At 39.1% G+C, this 20,918-nt stretch overlaps 1 protein-coding gene across 5 annotated transcripts in view; it reads right to left on the bottom strand.

Annotated features, from left to right (window-relative positions):
• Positions 1 to 20,918, bottom strand: part of SYK (spleen associated tyrosine kinase) — a 58,397-nt gene that overhangs the window by 11,264 nt on the left and 26,215 nt on the right. For 4 of the 5 annotated variants that reach the window (XM_084504411.1, XM_084504412.1, XM_084504413.1 and 1 more), the window contains exons 3-7: positions 20,641 to 20,801; positions 9,479 to 9,617; positions 7,945 to 8,026; positions 6,123 to 6,169; positions 4,323 to 4,391 (exon numbers count right to left, since the gene is read on the bottom strand). In XM_084504411.1, coding sequence (XP_084360537.1) covers positions 4,323 to 4,391; positions 6,123 to 6,169; positions 7,945 to 8,026; positions 9,479 to 9,617; positions 20,641 to 20,801 — 498 coding nt within the window. The remainder of the gene's footprint in view (positions 1 to 4,322; positions 4,392 to 6,122; positions 6,170 to 7,944; positions 8,027 to 9,478; positions 9,618 to 20,640; positions 20,802 to 20,918) is intronic. The other variant, XM_084504415.1, reaches the window with a different exon arrangement.

Genomic DNA, 20,918 nt, shown 5'->3' with positions numbered 1-20,918 from the left:
AAAATATACCTTTTGCATACTTTATCCTTAAAATAGTCTTTCTGACAGAAATGCAAAGTATTCAGTAAATGACATCTCCAAGACACCACATTGTTCTGGGACTCATGCTTTTTGAAAGCTTTAGTAGGACTTATCAATTGTTCTCTGTTCATTCTGAGGAGTACCTTGACAATAAACCTAAAGTGTGATGTGAGTATCTGAACCCAAGCCTTGGAATGTCCCACATCATACCTCTCACTTAAAACACTGAAATCTTTCTGTTGTCACAATTATGTGAAGCACATCTGTAGCTCCAGGCTAATGAAACGAAGTATCGTAGCCCTGTTTTCTTTCCACAAATGGTCAAGTTCTTGCTAGAGTTTGTGTGATTGCTGTTACATGATGAGGAATATAAATTAAGCCCACATAGAGTACAATATCAGCAAATCTTTCTAGTCTTCACATGAGTAAAAGGTTTGTGCACCAGTTGTTGTCACTGCAGCTGACGCTTAGGAGAAATGAGATACAAGCTCTTTAAAAAAGGCCTTTAAAGTAATAAACTCAGGTTTTCAAATGGCCATGAACTTTGTGCTGGAAAAAGTGATTCTCGTTTGATATAGCAACAAAACGCTGCAGGCAGAAATATAATGATGGTAATTCTGCTGCAATACCTTGTATAAATCTGATAAGTAAGATTTATATGATTATTGCTGAACTACGGGGCAGAAACACTTAGAAGTTCAGTAGGCTCAGACAGTACTAGACAGCCCCTCAAACTTTAAAAACCTCAGAGGGCATATATTTTCATGTGGTTAGTATTACCTGGGCACTAGAGAAGTAGTTAAATATCCCTGAAAATAGGTCGCAGGGTATGAACTGACCTACTTTCCACTGGACAAACAAACTGATGTACACTATATTCATATGTCTCACAAGAAGCTCTTCACCAGTCCAGAAAACCTGGTAAAAATATACTTTTGACTATGACATAGCTGACTCTTTATGTGAGAGGTAGACAGACATTTCCTTTCCTTTATAATTCAAGAACAAAACAAAAGAATCAGAAAGGACTGGGTCACCTTGTTTAGAAACTGCATTAAAAAGGAGTGCTTTACTCCTATTCTTGTGAATTAATCTCTGTAGATGACACAGTAACGCCAAATCTAACAAAGTTTTGAGTGGATTCTTTCTCAGAAAGATTCTCATGTGAAGATGAGTGATAATGTCTTACATATCATTAGGGCTAGCTTAGTTAACTAATAGATATGTATGTGTGGAATGATATTCCCCATTGCTGCAGTTCAATTAAATAGCTTAATAATATATATATGTATATATAATATTTGTTTAAACTGTAATTTGATGCTTCACCTTTTCAGCTCATGCGAGTAATTTGGGAATATTGTGTAGCACTCAGAAAACCTCAAACAGCAGCATTCTCTTCCTTAGTTCTGACAATTATGTATTTGTGACACGTAGTACCCTGCTTGCCTTTGAACAGGATATTCTAACAGAAAGGTTGGAATTTTTCTTTTGCAGTCAAGAGCCACGGTCTAGAAATGGTGCAGGAGGTCTCTATCTTTGCATATATGGTGGCCTGGGTAATAGTACAATAAAAACTGCCTTTTAGTTAATTGTCGTTCAAATCCAGAGTCCTTCCTCTCCTTGCTTTAAAAGCAGCAAGTTTAATTCTGCAGGTCTTCCTGACAAAGGGAGCTTTGTCTTAATACAGCCCACGTATTAAGACAAATAAGCCCATGTATACAGCTAGAGGATTACTCCTTATATTCTTACCAGAACCAGAGAATGGGCAACATAACTATGAACTTGCTCTTACAGTTAAAAAAATAATATATGAAGACTCTGCTAGAGGAACCCGTTAAAAATGGCACATCTTATGTGCTACCTTGTTGTACGACCTCTTGTAAACTGTGAGGCTAGATGTCATATAATGCTTTCCTACTAGAATGCTGCTATGACCTTACCCATTTTTTAACATGAACAGATTTTATTTTATTTTATTTTATTTTATTTTATTTTATTTTATTTTATTTTATTTTATTTTATTTTATTTTATTTTATTTTATTTTATTTTATTTTATTTTAGCTAGGGTTTAATTTCAATTGGATGAAATTTTCAGATATACATTGTTAATCTAATCTAAATATGTTATTATTTCCCTTATTAGGGACTGACTTTACTGATGTAGCAACCTTGTAGTAATAGAGCTATATCCACAATAAGAGGAAAGTAGGAGGTAGAGAGTTTGATCTGAGTCAAAGGTAGCTCTCTAGTAAAACGAATAACACTTTCTGTGTATGGTTAAGGCCTTGCTAGGATAACCCCTATGTAGGTATGACAGCATCCAGTTGCTACACTGAGAATGAGATACATTTACTATTTGCTTTACAATATGAATGAAAAGGCTCCCATTTCTCTGTCTAATTTATGTAGTAAAGACTGTTATTTGATAGTAAATATTGTATTTATGCAAGCAATCAATACAGAAAGTATTATTTCTTTTCACGTTAGTAATCCTGATTTGCAATAAACCAAACGTATATACAGGGCCACAGAGACATCTTGCTTTGCTAAACCAACTGCGAAGCAAAATGCTGCATGACAAAGACCATGGTAGCCAACTACTCAACGAGCTTTGACTAAAACTAGGTTACCACTAGGTGGCAGAAGTTCATTTAAATAGTCTAAAATGACAATTTTATGAGTAAAACAGCTGGAAAAAAATTGATCATAGTGCTAAAAATACATCCAAATAACCAGTTCGTGAAATAATAATAATAATAATAATAATAATAATAATAATAATAATAATAATAATAATAATAATAATGACAACCAACACATTTTGCAAGTCTGAAAAAATATAACGGTGTAAATTTTAGGCTTTACTGTCTGACATAAGAGAAGTAGCTGTATGTAAGTAACCAGGTGTAAGGGTGTTAGGTGTGTTAGGTAAGCTCTCTGTGTCGGGGTTAATGGATGGCTAATTTTGGAAATGTTAAAAGCTGGACTTTTTGTTTGTTTGTTTTCTTTAGGGTCTGAATTTGTCAGAATGATGAAATTTGTGCTTAAAGAAAAATTATGATCCAAACAAATTTCTGAATTATTTTCCTAAATGATTGCTTTTTCTCTCTATGCTTCAGTTAGTACTCTGTGTGCATTCCCTAGGAAGCAGAATATAGGCGTTTTATTGCAGAAAGCAACCTGACAGAAGCACAGGTTTTATCATGTGAACAGACAGCAGTGAACAAAGCCAAAATATCCCTCTTGTCTAATATGTGATAGTAAGATAATTTTTTCCAGATAGATTTAGAAAATGCCCAGATATTATACACATAATTGTATAAGAGGACAGAGAATAAAAATGAGGCAAGAGTCCTATAATAATGTTGAGGGTGTGCGGCTACTGGTACCTTAATATAAAAATGAACTGAAGTTGTATAAAAAAGAGTAATTGTTTTTGTCAGGATTATCGAATATAGCATGTGTCCAACAGCTTTTCTGAACAGCAGTGTATCTCTACGGCTTTTTGTGCCTGCTCATTTTTGTTCCAGAGCAACCAGTAATAAATAAATGAATAAATAAATAAACAAATAAAATGAGAGACTCGTGGGTAGAACAGGGACACACATATTATTCTCAGCATGCAAGCCCATAATTAATTACATGCTTCACAACTGCACCAATTACTGGACAGTATCATTTTCTGGCCATGCAGCAACACTGCCATTAGTACTAGACTGTGTTCCCTTTGACACCCTGACATCTACTTTCCCATTCTGCTTGGTCTTGCAAAATCTCACACTTTCCTAAACTTCAATGTATAACAAGATTTGTGCACACAAGTTCTGTAGGAATACATTCTGTGATTGCTATTAACAAACTGTTCCCTAAATGTGCTCAGAAATAATCTAGTAAGCAAGCCAATTTTCTAATTAGGAATGGTATTTACTGCTAGAAATATCACTTTGTTCTGCTATAAGTGTTTTCTGAAGTATTTTATCATTTACACTTTATCTGCACACATGTTGAGAACAGTACTAATATTTTGGGATGTGAGAAATGACTTGAAAATAGCCCCCCTCACACCTCCCCTCCCATTTTATAAAAAATTCTTTAAAGCTATTGCTTTAGTTAAGGCTACAATTATGCAGATGATTACTAAAAAAAGCAGAAGCTTACAAAATCTTCACAATCAGATTGTTAGTAGTCAAGACACACATTCAGTAACAGCAAGCCAACAGGAAAAAGGAAGAGGGAAATTAGTTAAGTGTAAGTCCTTTTAACTCAACCAAAAACCTAAAAAGACTGTATGAGGCACCTTTTTGCTGCCAGCCTTTGGAAAGGTGTACGATTTGAGTCTTGAGATAATTCCACCTCTTGCCCAACTCTAGAAACCACAATGTCAAAGAGGAACAGTAAACGTGTCAGGAAAACTGCTGAAGGTATTTTACAAAACAGATGTAGTACAAAAGAACATAACCCAGCCTTTCTCTTGTGTGTGCCTGGTTAAGTACAAAAATAAAGCAAGAAATATAGTGTATGAAATCTTAACACTAAATTTTCTTTAGACGGTATTATTTTAAACCAAATTGGATCTGTGCATGTATCTTAAAGCAACATGTAATTCACAGACTGCCCGTTCCCTGGTTGTTTTATACCATGTTTCTTCTGCCTCTGTTATTGAGCTTAAACCCCTCCCAAACATATTAAGTTATATGAATCAGTTGTTAAGTTTAGCGTGTTGAAGGTTGATTGGTGTAAAGCAAAGTTGGAACCACCCCTTGGTCTTACAAAAAACATTATGGCTATTGAAGCAAAAAGCAAGCAAATTGACATTAATTCCAGCAAAAATGAACAGGCCTTAAATTTTTCAAGTGCACTTATGTTCTTATAAAGATACCTTTTAAAAATTCAACTATGTTTTAAAAGCAATTAAATGTGACTAGTAAGCATTTCTAGTGGTCACTGAGAGATCATACCTGCCTAATTAAAACTGCAGTACTTATTGAGCAAGCATTTTGCCTGTATCTCAGGTTGAAATAGTAATGCGATCCACATCCTTAGTCACTTAAAATTATTATTTTTTTCTATTTAGCTCAAAAAATAGTTTTTCTAATGATTGGATTGAAATTATATTTTTTCCAAGCTTATTTGATTATTTGATTTTACATAGAAAGGTATAAAAATTTCAAATATAGCTATGCAGTCCTTATTCCTGATGGAAGAACAAACTTTCTCAATCCTTGACCCTCTTCATAGCTGTATGAGAATTCAGTAACTGCATATTGAAAAGGCTTATTGAATCTGTTATTTTCTTTTACCTCATAAAATTCTCTTTCCAATTGTGAATAAAGGAAACCCAAGGCACTCTTTTATTATTTTACAATAAATAAATTCTGTAAGGGTGTAAGTGTTTGCATGTGGTGAATGTAGTACATGTCTGCATATTATACTTTTACAACAAGAGTAACTCCCAGCACTTCACCTAGCAGCCATTTGCACTGTCTTTATGGTAATAGTCCTTAACTCAAATGTTTGTATTAGATAGTCAAATATATGCAGATAGTAATTTTAAAACCTAATCAAGGACAGCAACAGCGCCAGTTGGTAGTGAAAATTATTATTTTCACTGCACAAGGATTCAAACCATTGTGCAAAGGCAGATGTTAACTGCATACACCAGGTATGAAAATATTTGGCTTTACTCAATAAAGTGAACCTTCATTTTGCTTCTGCCAGCAGTCTCAAAATGGGCAATTTAAACAGAGCAATATCTCTCCTCCAAGTGATGATACAGTCACTAGACAACTTGACCGTTAATGTTCAATGAGGCATTTTGAACATATTGTTCAATGAGACATATATGAAAACACCACAATTTCCACGTATGTTGTGTATATAAAACAAATTCACAAAATTAAATGCTTAACAGCTCAGTACAAAAATCTGATGAAAACAATAAATATGACAGAAATGTTAAGCTTATTTGACACCTACTTCTAAAACAATCCCTTAAAAAAAATACTGCAACAACATCCAAGTTGTATGATTCCTAGAGTATTATGTGGCTGTAGGGCTTCTTAAATGAACTTACTGCTATATCACCACTTACTCTTACCTTTGAAGGGGTTCCAGGAAGGGGACGAGTGTCAAAAACAACATTATCTGTAAAAGAATCAAATGTAGAAAGATACTGAACAAGGTTAGAAATGTACTACAATAATAATAATTACAAAAAATAAATACGTAATTACACAGGGGGGCAACTTTCTAGCTTTTAGATCATATTGCAGCATTTCTCCTGGCCCATCTTCTTGGCTTTTTGCTTTAATGTGGGGCAGTCACACTCTGCTACTTGCTGCTACAGAAACAAAGGTATGTGCACTGCCTTAATGGGAGTGTAAAAAGTAAGGGCGTATCTGTACACCATGTCCCTGGTTTCCAGTCAGAAAGAGAGAAGAGGGGTCCTTAGAGAGACAAGACCACTTCTGGAATAGCAAGAATCAGACAAGGATCAGGCAGGATTATCTTTGTCCTGGCAAGTAGTGAAAGAGATGACTAGGTTTCATCCGTGTAAACCCCAAGCAGAGCTACAGGCTAGGAGAGGAATGGTTGGAGAGCTGCCAGGCAGAGAAGGACCTGGGAGTGATGGTGGATAGTCGGCTGAATATGAGCCAGCAGTGTGCTCAGGTGGCCAAGAAGGCCAACGGCATCCTGGCCTGTATCAGGAACAGTGTGACCAGCAGGGCTAGGGAGGTGATCGTCCCCCTGTAGTCAGCTCTGGTGAGGCCGCACCTCGAGTACTGTGTTCAGTTTTGGGCCCCTCACTACAAGAAGGACATGGAGGTGCTTGAGCGGGTGCAGAGAAGGGCGACGAAGCTGGTGAGGGGCCTGGAGAACAAGTCCTACGAGGAGCGGCTGAGGGAGCTGGGCTTGTTCAGCCTAGAGAAAAGGAGGCTCAGGGGTGACCTTATCGCTCTCTATAGGTACCTCAAGGGAGGCTGTAGTGAGGTGGGGGTTGGTCTGTTCTCCCACGTGCCTGGTGAAGGGGACGAGGGGGAATGGGCTTAAGTTGCGCCAGGGGAATTTTAGGTTAGATGTTAGGAAGAACTTCTTTACTGAAAGGGTTGTTAGGCATTGGAACAGGCTGCCCAGGGAAGTGGTGGAGTCACCATCCCTGGAAGTCTTCAAAAGATGTTTAGATGTAGAGCTTAGGGATATGATTTAGTGGGGACTGCTAGCGTTAGGTCAGAGGTTGGACTCGATGATCTTGAGGTCTCTTCCAACCTAGAAATTCTGTGATTCTGTGATTCTGTGAACTCAGATGACGTATGGGATTAAAAAAGAAAGAGGCCCAAGAGCGCTTTGGAGGTCAGGATACCCCTAACCCTCCCAGAAATTAATTCCTGCAGGCACTGTGGCAGTTTAAAGAACCCCCTTTTCAGCATCAGGTGCAGCCAAATGTTTGTACTGCCTGTCTCCTGTGCTCCCCAATATGGGAAGTCCTCATCTACCAGCAGCTCACCTGTCCTGTTGCACCCAACCAAAAATGCCTGTACCAGAGCTGCTGGCATGCCAGTCTCCACTTGAAGTAAAGGTCACCAGAAGAGGAGTGCCAGGACAACCACGCTGTTAGCATGTACAGGCCAAGTACAACAGACTGCCATTTTCATCAGTAAAGTGCATTTTGGATCTGACGTTAATTTTAGAGCTGGGGGTGGTATCATCCCTTAAGGTACAGGATCTGACTCTATCCTGCATGACCTGGCAGATCTTAACTCATTTGAAAAGTTAGAATTTATTTTTTTTTTAAATCCAAATTTAAAATTGCATCTACAGAAATCTGCACCCACCCACCCTTAAAGTCAAAAAAATGCACACATTTTTTATCATCTTTAACACAGCTATTTATACATTTCAAAATAATAGGAATAACTCACCACTTTCTAAGCCAAGTCGTGGACAGGGAATGGTAAGAACTCTTAATAATCCATCTGGTTTGTATGAATAATGCTCAACTAACTAACAGAATGAGAGAAAAAAAAAAGAGAGAAAGAAGAGCAAGAGATAAAAAAAAAAAAAGGGTAAGAGAGGTATTATTAAATAGATTGTCTGCTTATAATCACATGCATATGTACACTATTTGGTATATGTTATAACAAATGAACTGGGCATACAGCAGAATTTTACTGCATGTACTCTTATGCCATCTTTACTTCTCTCTATCAGAGGTGTATGTTTCTGAAGCAACTTCCTGGCTGAATCTGGAACCTCACCCAAGAACTGGATTTACGAAATAACACACTCCACATCTGACTCTGCTATGAACCAGCTTTGTAACTCTGAGCAAATAACTTCTTTTTACACCTCTGACTTCTACCTATTTGTTTTGGTTTTGGTTTGGTTTGTTTGTTTTTGAGTTTTTATTTTAAAGATGGTCAAAACTCTAGGGCAGGAGTTATCTTTCTACATGTATGTAATGCTTTCTTTGGGCTCCAGACTCAGAATGGGATGTAAACAATTAATAAATGTATAGTACCAATAGTTGTGCACATTTGTGTTCCTGCATTATCCTGTCCATGCCTGTTGCCATTTTATCATAGGTACATGACTGCTATTTTGGCTTTGGTACATTTGGGTAGGAAGGTGGTGGTCTGCAAGTGAAAAATTTACAGAAATTCAAAAAATGTGCAAGTTTTGCAGGTTGCTTTAAATTTCCAGTTATTCAGGGAAAGAAATATGCAGGATATTTACAAGCAAGACTGAGTTAATAAATACAATTAAAGGCACATATTTTAGATTTATGACTGGCTTTATTTGTCTTAATAGTTTTAATCAAGAAGAAAATTCTTCATGGTTTTTACTTCACTTTACCCAGTCATTTCTCCAGTTTTATTCCTTTTTATTAACAACTATGGCATAGTTAACTAGCCACTCATCATTTGATTTACTTTTACCACAGTTCAGACACATTTTGGAAGTAACCATTAGCAAACTATGTTTATTCAGTCTACAAAGGTGGGAACTTCAATGCTAAAGAATGCAATGTGTGTGCAGCATCCCAAAACAACCTACATGCTTCCCAGAATTCTGCTTATCATTATTATAAAGGACATAAACCAAAGACCTGGCATAGCTACTATTGAATACGATCATTTACAAATGCAAATGGTCTTCCATTTTAGAGAATGTTCAGCTAATTGAATAATGATTACAGCAATTTTAAACTCAGTGAGGCTTCAACATCACATTTAAATATGATGAAAATCTCTACACTTACTTAGATTTTTACACTAACATACCTTTTATCCATGTATGAAAGCCATAAAAAGCTGGAAACTTGACAAATAAACTGCCAAAACATGCTGCTGTTTAGCCAAAGACAGTTGACACACAGCAAAGTAAAACAAACTGCCAAGCTGGGTTATATTGCAACATGATGACAGATATCCAAGCAATTCAAACTTAACAGACCTGCCAGAGGGTGTCAAATCTTTTTCCATCTGGTATGGAGAGCTTTCCTGTCTTATCTCTGTCAATACGGTAATGCAGTACTTTTCCATCGTTGAGCAGACACAGGGCATAGGAACCATTGCTGTCCCTTTCTCGAATTCTGAAGGAATAAGAGAGATTTTTAGGGTTATTCTTTGCTAGCAATGAGTAACTAGGTTGAAGATGCTTTTTTAAATCAACTTTTCTCAACTTTCGAATTAAAAACAAAGAAAAATCTGTGCTGCAACTTCTGAAGACATTTTGCTAAGCCTTTCATTTATTTCTTAGTGTAATTTGTTTTCAGATAGAATTCCCTAAGTTTCTCTTTTCATCTCGAGTCAACATATGACAACAGAAAATCCACAATGTGGAGCTCTTTGCTAGGCAGCTACAGAACATTGTGCAGTGCACAAAGTGCTCTCTGAGCTAGGAAGCACTTCAAGGCTTGTGCACTGCAGCCCTACCAAAGCCCACAGAAGTCTGAGGACAGGATCCAACATGTATAAGCAGCTACACTTCTGTGTCTTCCCCAGCTGACCTAAAATTAAAAACAACAGATATGTACCCCCATTAAAATAAGATTTCTCTCATTTATCTTTAATTTTGAAACAGAGATGACAGTGAGAAGAGTAAACAAAATAGAACGTAATATGAAATACGAATAAAAGGAAAATTTTCTTTGTGCACTGAAGCAGTTTCTGGTTTGCCTGGGAAATGAAAATAACTTGTACATTTCTGTTATCATTAATTCTTTTGATTTCTGGAAAGACCTTAATGCTTTCTTGCAGATTTCATGTAAATTTCACATGAAATTTCACACAGTAGTTGGTGATAGATCTGCTCTTAATTTCACTAAGGAGAAATCATGGAATGTAATATAAAATAACTGTCTAACATTCATGGGTAGCCAGCATGATCTCCTGCTTCTAGAAGATCTGGAAGCAACAACTGAGATACCTACACTGTGTTACATAGCTGTTTAAATCTTACTCTGGGCTAGATCACATTGAGAACAATGTCTTCTAGTGACTGGACCCAGAATAGGTAGCTTGCTACCAGCTCCATCATAATTGGCCTAGGGTTTCTAAGTTTAGAAAGCAGGTTTTAGTTTGAGGTGCCTGTGTTCAATTATTACTGATAATGAGACAGAAGTGGAGTTAGCTGAAAATTTGCTGCAATATATATATTTTTCCTCTATGAAAAGCACAGATTGGGCAACACAGACATTTTATGTTCCAGTGTGCACAGAAAGGTACTCTCCATTGAGTTTGCCTCTTTTTCTCCCCGTTGTACTGACAGTATATGATGCTGATGAACCAGGGCCTTAAGAGCCATTGCAAGCTAGGGAGCAACCCATCTGACCACTTCTTTCCTAGAGCTGTGTGGAGAACTGAGCTGCTCAGTAAATGTTTAAAGTTCCCAAATCAAAGACGCCTGGATTTGAATGTCCCCCAAGAAAATGTTCAAAGTGATACCAGTTAATTCTGTTTTGTGTGAAAGGGATAAAATATGTACTCTGAGAGAAGGGCAAGATGACCCAGGCCTTGGAGGTGTCTAAAGGATGATTAGCTGAGGAACTGCTAATCAGGAAGACCATTATGTTGCCATTCTTGATAGAAACGTCCTGCTGTATGCCCTTGAGTACATCACCAATCAACATAATGTGGATAGTTGGCTGAAAAACAAAGATTAAGAGTATTCTAATGTGAACTACTTGTGAACTATCCGTGAACTATCCTTATTAACAAAAATCATGCCCCTAGCCAGGGAGACCCCAGCCCAACAAGGGACACTTCTCTGAGGATGCACAGAGTGATTCTGTTGTGTCATCAGCATGAGAGCTCTGTAACCAACCTGAGGCTAGGGGCTCGTACAAACATGTAAATATAGTGATAAGGGATTGTACAAAGAGTTGCATGGGAAGTCCTAAGGTGCACCCGCTTTGTGGGAAACCACCTGGTAACCAAACAGACTTGCACAATTCTGAAAAAAGCAATAACTCAACCTCGTGTATGGATTGGCTTCTTGCACACCAGACAATGAATCCCAGCTGTTTATCAGACAACAGAACTGCTGCTCATAAAGATTTGAGAAGAGAGTTTTCAAAACTCTTTTTTTGTTTTTGTTTTTGTTTTTGGTTTGGGAAGAGGAAAGACTTCTGGGGTCAACTATATCTGCCAAACAGTTCTCAGAGATTGCACATTGAAATGGACATTACCTGTGAGCATTTACACCAGCAGTTATCACCTAGAGAAAACAGCACTACTTCATACCAAATAATGTGGTTAACTATGACAAGGTTACAATATACTCAGTAATTTTTCAGAAACCCTGAAAAAATACCGCAGAACACCCTTGCTAAAGTGCTGGGAGGCGTTGCAGATGCAATGCTACTACTTGCAGTCACATCTCCAGAGACTGCAGTGGCAAGCATTAAATTCTGCTCCTCATTAACTCACTCAACTCCGAACTACAACGGTGTTTTACTTCAACTACTCATGCAACTATTTTTCATGCAGAGTGCTTCTTGTTGCCAAAGATGTGAACAGGACACTGGCTAATGGAAAAGGGAAGTAGAGATGTTTTTTTTCTAAAACCAAAGTAGCTTGCATACTGTCTCTAAAGCAACTTGAAACACATCGTGGTTTTTCATGACATGCAGGTATTTTCTCAGCATGCTGATTTCCTGTGCTGACTGACCAGTGGAGAGCAAAGAATGCTTTGTCTTCCTCTTCCTCTGACTTGCTCTTAGCAAGTTCATCTACAATGGAACCTAAAATTTGATCTCCTGATAAGGCTATTGTGGTCTGCTGCACAGTGAGAAAACACCTTAGCAAGCAGGACTGAATCACAGGCATATATTTTGCTCACAGCAAAATACGGGACGCTGCTCCTAAACTCTACTTTGCTTCTAAAGTTTTGCTGTAAAACCGCACCTGCTATGGTTCTCGGTACAGCTGTTTTGGTCAGGATTCACATCTTTTCCTGACCTCTCTGACCCACTGTGCTGCTGGAGCACATAGCACAGAGACAGCCTTAAGAAGCCATGGTCCTGCTGCAGTGGTCTGCAAGTGGCACCTACCTATGTACCTAACTGAAAATAAATAAACAGATCTTCCAAAGACAGCTTCTGTGAGAGGGAATAAATCTCTTCCAAAGTGGGTTTCTGTGAAGGGGAGTTAATTACTTCCAGAAGCATTGTTAACAGTCTAATAATAAACAGTAATGATAAATACTTTGTCATTTATCTTGTAAAATTGCCATGGCCATCTAAGCCTAGCAACTGCTCGACATCTTGAAGAGGAACGTTATCATTAATTAATGTCCCTGAATTAAGGTTATGTTTACTAGGATTATTTTCATTTTGTCTGATGTCAAAAATGTCCAGGTCTATTTATGAATACAAACATAATAAGGGTAGATGAATATTAAAGAATACTCTGTAAGATTGGATAAATGGGGCACCTAACTAGGTATACAGTCTTGTAGTGTCAAATGCCTAGAGGAGGACAGTAAGAGTAATGCAAATATAGGCAGCTACATGTATTTTTCAACAGCTACAGTTTTTTGGTCGGACAAAAGACAAGTAAACTCTTACAAACGACTGCACTTCAGATCTTATTATTTCAAAATGGTGTTACTGGTGTTAACTATTGTGACATATAAGAGGCAGCTTGGTCCCTTAAGGTCAAGAGATGCCATTATGAGTGGTGCTGTGAGCCAATTTATCAGTCTTGACTAGTCTTGTACATCTTAATAAATTTAATTACATATTAAAGACAGTTTTCTGATTTATTTATTTTTTTTTACATAACTTTTCACATTTTATGTGAACTACATAAAAAGGTATATGGAGCCTAAACTGCTAATTGTGCAATGCCTTCAACCAGACTTTCCTTAAAAGTTGACCTTTTAAGTTAAACAGTATTTCTGAATTATTGTTTATTTTCCTTCAGCTTCAGATTTCCTTCAGCTTCAGAATTTCTGTTTTTTAGCACGTATACAAGATCACACATTTATACAGCTGAAGTGGTCACCACCAATGACAAAGTAAGATGTGCCAAGAGCTATCACATACTTAAGAGAATCGTTTCCTGTGTGAAACTGCGGAGAAAGTATTTTTAATACCGCTGGTCTGTCACCATTAGCAAATATTTAGTTTATTTTTCAACTGGTCCATGCATGCATGAGCTCACATAGATAATACTACTAACAACAATAACAACATGTTATTAAATCACATTAAGTATGTTATGTTATTAATAATAATATTAACTATGATCATCTAGATAACACTGATTGCCATATTCTATAATTATGTTCTCTACCAGGGAAAGTTCAATGAAAAACTAATACTTTACAGAACTCTGGTAAGAAACAAAGTCCTGTACGGCATGAAAAATAATAATGAAACAGATGGAGTCTTTAAACAATTTAAATCCTTTGTTTTCAGTTGCTCTTTGGATCATCTTACAGATGTCATATTCTCCTTCTATTCTGCCACTATAATTTTTCCTCCAAATGTTGTGGCTAGAGTGGCAATCTTTTCCATGAATGTTTTTTCCAGAAGAAGTGGACGCTGATTCCTGTTTCTTGTCATGTCATGGCATTGTTTCTACATTTGGCTTTGAAAACAAACTCTACAGTACCCACATACATTCTTATTTCCCTAGCTTTTCAGTCCTGACAAAAATCTTAAAAAGACCTTTGAAAACACCTTAGTGAAACATTGCTCCCACATAACTCTTCCAGCAGCTTGTATGAGGGACAGTCCTAAATTTCTGACGCTATTCAGAATGTTTTGAAATGAAATCAGAAATATTTTCAACTATTTCCATAGTTATTGTACACAAACATATGTAGCTCTGATAATCTTGTAGTGATGCAATAAACTGGTAAAGAAATCTAAGCATTACATGTGGTCTCACAGAGACCGCTGTACTCAATTTTGTTTCAAGCTAGGTCAGACATCAGATTTCTAGTGTGATTACATTTTTAGTGACCCTTGCAAAAGAATATAAAGAAATATTGTAACCTTCTAAAATTTATTATCCTTCCTGTAATAAACAAGATTCTGTTTGTCATATACCGGCACTTAATTCAGATCTGCTTGTGCAGTTGATCAATACCTCTGGAGTTCATCTTTTCCAAAATCTAGCTTCCCTTTATGTTCCCTGGATGCTTTCTAATTCCCACTTCAACAAGTGACCTTCTTCTAGACAGTGAATGTTTCTAAATTTTATCCTTTAGTAAGCTACCACACTTGAGTGTCTCAACCAATGTGAGAAAAAAGTCCCTGCACATTTCCAAGCACAAATTCACAGTAATCAGTCCAGAGATGTACAGAAGATTCTGATACGCACTGCTACTGGGTAAGGAAAAAATACAAAATATGTGTGCCTGACATATAAAACAATGTACCTCTCTAGCACTCACAATTTTCATGCTACTGTTTCAGTTAACTAAAAAATGAGTGATTTATTTGTCAAGGCTAAGCAAGCCTGTGTTGGGCAAACCACCACAGAAATAGAAAATGTCTCTGAATTAGACATTTGATTTGTTATTTGGTATGGGCAAGTAACAGGTCTACTTATCTGAGAGCCAAAAGGACTTCAGAAGGAAAACAAATAGATTTCTGGTACAAATGAGCAACGTTACATCTTTTGCTGGTCTGGCTGCTGAATTACGGGGCCAAGATCTTGTCCTGTTTTTTTCCCTAGAAGCATGAGTCAACAGCTGCTAGGTGGCTACTGACCTCTATACCTGCCAGATAGGCAGTCTATGTAAGAACAATTAATGCATTTGAAAGCACCCTGCAGATGCAAAAGAAAACTATTAAGGCTCCAGTGGCACATCTTACAGTTTAAACGGAACCTCTAAGTCAGAATTTTTCTCTCAAAGGGTTTATCTACCTGATGTGAAAGAAGCCTTCTGAGCTGCAGCAGAGCTATCTAAGCACACCCACTGACATAAGCAGTCCTACAGGAAGAAGGTCTACCTAGTCATCAAGGGTATCACTGCAAACAGTACCAGAGATGCCTCTTTGGCTATCTCTGAAGGAAGCAGGAAAATTCTGGGAAAGAATTTCTATTTAAAACTCTAGGAATGCTTAAAGAAGATTAAAAAGAGACCAGAAACTACAATGGAGACTGAAAATGTCCAGTCTGCTAAAAAACTGCCCTAACTCCAAACCCTATCCTTGTGTTTCCGAAATGTTAGCTAAGGAATCCATTTTCTCTCTCTCTCTCTTTCTATTTATTTATTTATTTATTTATTTATTTATTTATTTATTTATTTATTTATTAAGAAATATAGATTAATTTATTTTTTTTTCCAAAGAGAAGAACTTTCATGACATAAAAGCCAATGCGTGCAAGGGGTAAACTGGAAAAACTGTGAATTTTAATATATCATCAACATCATGACTCAGATGATGAAACAATAGTTTGGAAATATATTAATGCATAAAATAATATTTTAGAAAAAAAAAGTCATAAAAAAGGGTTGTTTCATTTTAGTATTGTATATACATTTGCTCCAATGGAGAAAAATAGCAACAGAGAGTAGCAAAGTAACAAGAGAATGAAAAGGAGAGAAAGCATGGCATTGTTGTGTTGGTAATTATCTACTCAGTGACTACGAATCAGTGAAAACTCTTTTGTGCTACTGAAAGAAGATTTCAGAAGAGGTGAATCTGTGACAATGGGAATATTTGGCTCCACAAACTTGTAATATTTCCTCCTTACAATTTGCAGAGAAAACGTCTCGGTAATGACTTTCAGAGTGCGATCCTAAGAAACAGAAAGTAGTAGGCTGAAAATATGAAGGTGCTTGGCTGTGATAGTTTTACCCTGCTGGGCAGCTGAGCTCCACATTAGCTACTCTCTCATTCACCATCCTCAGAGAAGAAGAGGGAGAAAATAGATGTAAAGGGCTCATGGGGTTTAGGTAAGGACAGGGAGATCACTCAACAAGTATCATCAAGGGCAAAACAGACTTAGTATAGGGAGATTAATACGATTTATTGCCTATCACTAGAACAGTGAGAAACTAAAAGCAAATTAAAAACGCCTTCCCCACATCTACCCTCTTCTACCTCCTCTCCCCCGAGTAGCACAAGGGAATGGGGAATGGGGAAAAGGGAATGAGGAATGGAGAATGGGGAATGGGGAATGTGGGCTGCAGTCAGTCCCTGACACTTCATTGCCACCGCTTCCTTACAGTCACTCCCTGCCCCTGCTCCCCGTGGGGTCCCTCCCATGGATGCCGTCCTTCCCCAACTGAGTCTGTGGGGGCTGCCCACACGCAGCAGCTCTCCAAGCACTGCTCCCACACGGCTCCGTTCATCCCACGGGGTCCATCCATCCATCCCCCAGGAGCAAACTGCTCCAGCACGGGTCCCCCACGGGTGGGGGCAGCTCCCCCCAGACCCCCTGCTCCTGCGTGGGCTCCTCTCCATGGGCTGCAGCTCCAGCCTGGGGCCTGCTCCTGCGGGGGCTCTCCATGGGCCGCAGCCTCCTCCAGGCCACATCCACCTGCTCCACAGGGGCTCCTCCACCCATGGGGGGGCTGCAGCGTGGAGATCTGCTCCATGTGGGACCCATGGGCTGCAGGGGGACAGCCTGCTCCACCAGGGGCCTCTCCCTGCACAGCCCGCAGGGGAACTGCTGCCCTGTGCCTGCAGCACCTCCTGCCCTCCTGCTGCACTCAGCTGGGGGGCTGCAGGGCTGGTTCTCACTCCTTGCACTCCGAGCTGCTGTTGAGCATCAGGTTTTTTCCTTTTCTTAAACCTGCTCTCCCAGAAGCCCAACCAGTGTCTCTCCCTGTCTCAGCTCTGTCCAGCAGCGGGTCCCTTTTGGAGCCATCTGGAGCTGGCTCTGCTCTGACAAGGGGCAACTGCTGGACGCTGCTCACAAAGGCCACCCTTGCAATGTCCTGTTACCAAAGCTTTGCCACATAAGCCCTATACAGTGGCAACTTTGGTGAGAATAACAATGAAATAAAAAAGGACTGAGACAAGGGAGATTTAAAGAAAGGAGATGTCAGTACTCAAACTATTAGTATGTAAAACCTGATAGGAATTAACGTTACTGGAAAGAAGGATTTAGAGGATTTAATAGTTTTTAAAATAAATATTTGAGACTGAAAATACAAACTACTCCATATGGAAGCATATGAAAGCTACATTGACACTAACAAATAATGGGGCAAATCAGTAAAGTAAGACAGTGGGTACTGAAGAACTGTATCCACCCTGTACATATTTCTAGGGTTTTGCTTTGGAGAAGCTTCAGAAAAGTCATAGATTAGTACTGAACAAGGTTATATAGGTGATGAAATTTCTTTCAGGAATTATATAGATCTAAGTGATTCTTTCTTGCCCATGACCTTTAAACTTTAATTTTATTATTACATAAATATTTATTTATTTATTTATTTACTGGGGGTGGGGGTGGGGAGAAGGAGGGAAAGAGGCAAAAATGCCATGAAGAAAACATTTATACTTTTCAAATGAGGATTTTCTCAATTAAAAACTGTTTTGCTAGGAGATTTTGACTGACTCTGATCCTGAGAAGATGATGGCTGCTCATCACCACCTTAATTGACATGTTTGTGCTCATATATTTTAATAATGGGGCTACATTAACATGAAGGGAGACAGACACAGAATGAAGTTACTAAGGTGAAAGAAATTCCTTCTCTGGCTTAATTTCAAAAGAAAGGCACATCTCTGCTCTTAGGAATACTGACAGTTATGGATACCAGACGTGTAAGACAGACAGCTTGTTAATAATTGTTCTGCTTTGGTTAAATCAGTGCGTTGGGTGTTGGAGGAGATGCTTAGCTTGGGGGGCACACCAGGAGGAGGCTGGGCTGCCCTCTGCCAGGCATGGCTGTGTCCAGTCAGTTCCAGCTGTCTGCAGCAGGCCCCGTGGAGGGCACCACAGTTCCCTCAGCCATGTGCGCACACTGCTGCCCTTTGAAGATGTGGACAGTTCCAGGAGGAACTGTAGCCCCTGGAGCATGCATTTCTGCAGGAAAGAGTGTGGGGAGAAAGGAGACAGAGAGAAACTGCTATGGGCTGGCCACAGGTTTGTTTCCCTGGACCCATAGATTTTTTTTTGGGGGGGGGGGAGGGAGGGACTTTGCTTGGGGAGCAAAGTCCCACCCACTGTAAGTGAAGAGCAGGCTCAAGACCACCTGATGAAACTAAACAGGTAGAAATCTATGGGACCTGACAACATGCATCCCAGGGTCCTGAGGGAACTGGCTGATGTAGTTGCCAAGCCTTTCTCCATTACATTTGAAAAGTCTTGGCAGTCAGGTGAAGTCCCTGGTGGCTGTAAAAAGGGAAACATCATGCCTCCTTTTAAAAAAGGTAGAAAGGAGGACCCGGGGAATGACAAATTGATGAGCTTCACCTCTGTGCCTGGAAAGATCATGGAAAAGATCCTCCTGGAAGCAATGTCAAGGCACATGCAAGACAAAAAGGTCTTCAACTTTACCAATGACATGGACAGTGGAATCGAGTGCACCCTCAGCAAGTTTGCAGATGACACCAAGCTGAGTGGTGCAGCTGATACAATAGAAGGAAGAGATGCCATCTGAAGGGATTTGGACAAACTTGAGAAGTGGGCCTAGGTGAACCTAATGAGATTCAACAAGTCTAAATGCAGGGTGCTGCACCTGGGCCAAGGCAATCTCAGGCATGAATACAGACTGGGAGAAGAACTCATTGAGAGCAGCCCTGCAGAGAAGGACTACGGGGCTCTGCTGGATGAAAAGCTGGACATGAGTCGGCAGTGCACGCCTGCAGCCCAGAAGGCCAACTGCATCCCGGGCTGCAATAAAAGAGGAGTAGCCAGCAGGTCAAGGGAGGTGATTGTCACCCTCTGCTCTGTCCTTGTGAGGCCCTACTTGGAGTACTGCTTCCAGGTCTGGAGCCCCGAGCACATGATGGATGTGGAGCTGTTAGAGTGGGTCCAGAAGAAGGCCACAAAGATGATCAAGGGGCTGCAGCACCTCTCCTACTTTGAAAAAATGAGAGAGCTGGGAATATTCAGCCTATAGAAGAGAAGGCTCCAGGGGCACCTAACTGCAACCTTTCAGTATCTGAAGGGGACTTATAAAAAGATGGGGAGTAATTCTTTGCTCAGTTGGATAATGACAGGACAAGAGGGAATGATTTTAAATTAGAAGAGGGGAGATACAGATTAGAGGTTAAGAAAAAATTCTTCACTCAGAGAGTGGTGAGCACTGGAACAGTTTGCCCAGAGAGGCTCTGGATGCCCTATCCCTGGAGGTGTTCAAGACCAGGTTAGATGAGGTCCTGAGCAACTTGATCTAGTGGCTGGCATCCCTGCCTATGGCAGGGGGTTGGAACTAGATAATCTTTGAGGTCCCTTCCAGCCCAAGCAATTCTATGATGATTCTGTGATGATGTCCACAACCCCCTGCCCCCCATCACCCTTTGCAGTCTGTTGGGGAAAAGAGTTGGGCTGGAAGGAGTAAAGTTGAGCCTGTGAAAATGTGGGGACGTGGTTTGAGTGCAATATGTTGTTTGATGTTTTTGTCTTCGTTACTTACAATCCAAATTATATTAATTGGTAATTAAATTAATTTTACCCAAGCAAAGTCTGTTTTGCCTGTGACAAAGACTGATAAACAGTCTCCCTGCTGTCTCTCCTCATCTTGACCAACAAGCTTTTCCACTTTATTTTCTCCCCCTGCCCATTTGAGCTGGGGGATTATGAGACTGACTGGGTGGCCTGATGTTAACCCACCACAATCATTTAGCACTGCTTATCAATTGATTTATTTTATTTTATTTTATTTTATTTTATTTTACTCATTTATTTATTTTGGACGCTGAACTTCTTTGATGTTCCATTTAGAATACTTGCTTAAAAAACAGGGACCCAAACATACACTATAGTTTCCCATCTTCAGTTAAGTGAAAACTGAACCTTGGACACACTTGTTTAGTATAGGAATAGTTGCATTGTGTAATATTTATCATGCTGAATTGAAATCTCTCTGTGAATAAGCCATCTTTTAGGACACTCTCTCACTTGAGATTCATTTAAGTGAACTATGTAATAACACTAAGGACAAACAGCAATAATATAGGAAAAAGCACTCACAAAAATTTTCCATTGTTTCTTGACCCAATGAGGATACGGTGCTCTGATTCTTCCCGAGAAATCCTCCCGTGGAACCAAGGCATCTTCTCATGGGCTGTAGTAGCAATCAATTTCTCCAGCTGAGGTTTTTGACTTATGATAGCTTGTTCAAGAGCATGACCCTAGAGTGGTAGAAACACAATGGGACAATCAAATTGTCTTCTGCGATAGAAAGTTTACATATAGATTCCCAGTATTGTATGGCTTTTGGGACATCTGGATCCTGTACATTTTGTTGT

Source organism: Aythya ferina (genome assembly GCF_964211825.1).
Source record: "Aythya ferina genome assembly, chromosome: Z".
Taxonomy (NCBI): Eukaryota; Metazoa; Chordata; class Aves; order Anseriformes; family Anatidae; genus Aythya; species Aythya ferina.
The sequence above is the reverse complement of the archived record's forward strand: the minus strand, read 5'-3'. Positions and strand labels throughout refer to the sequence as shown.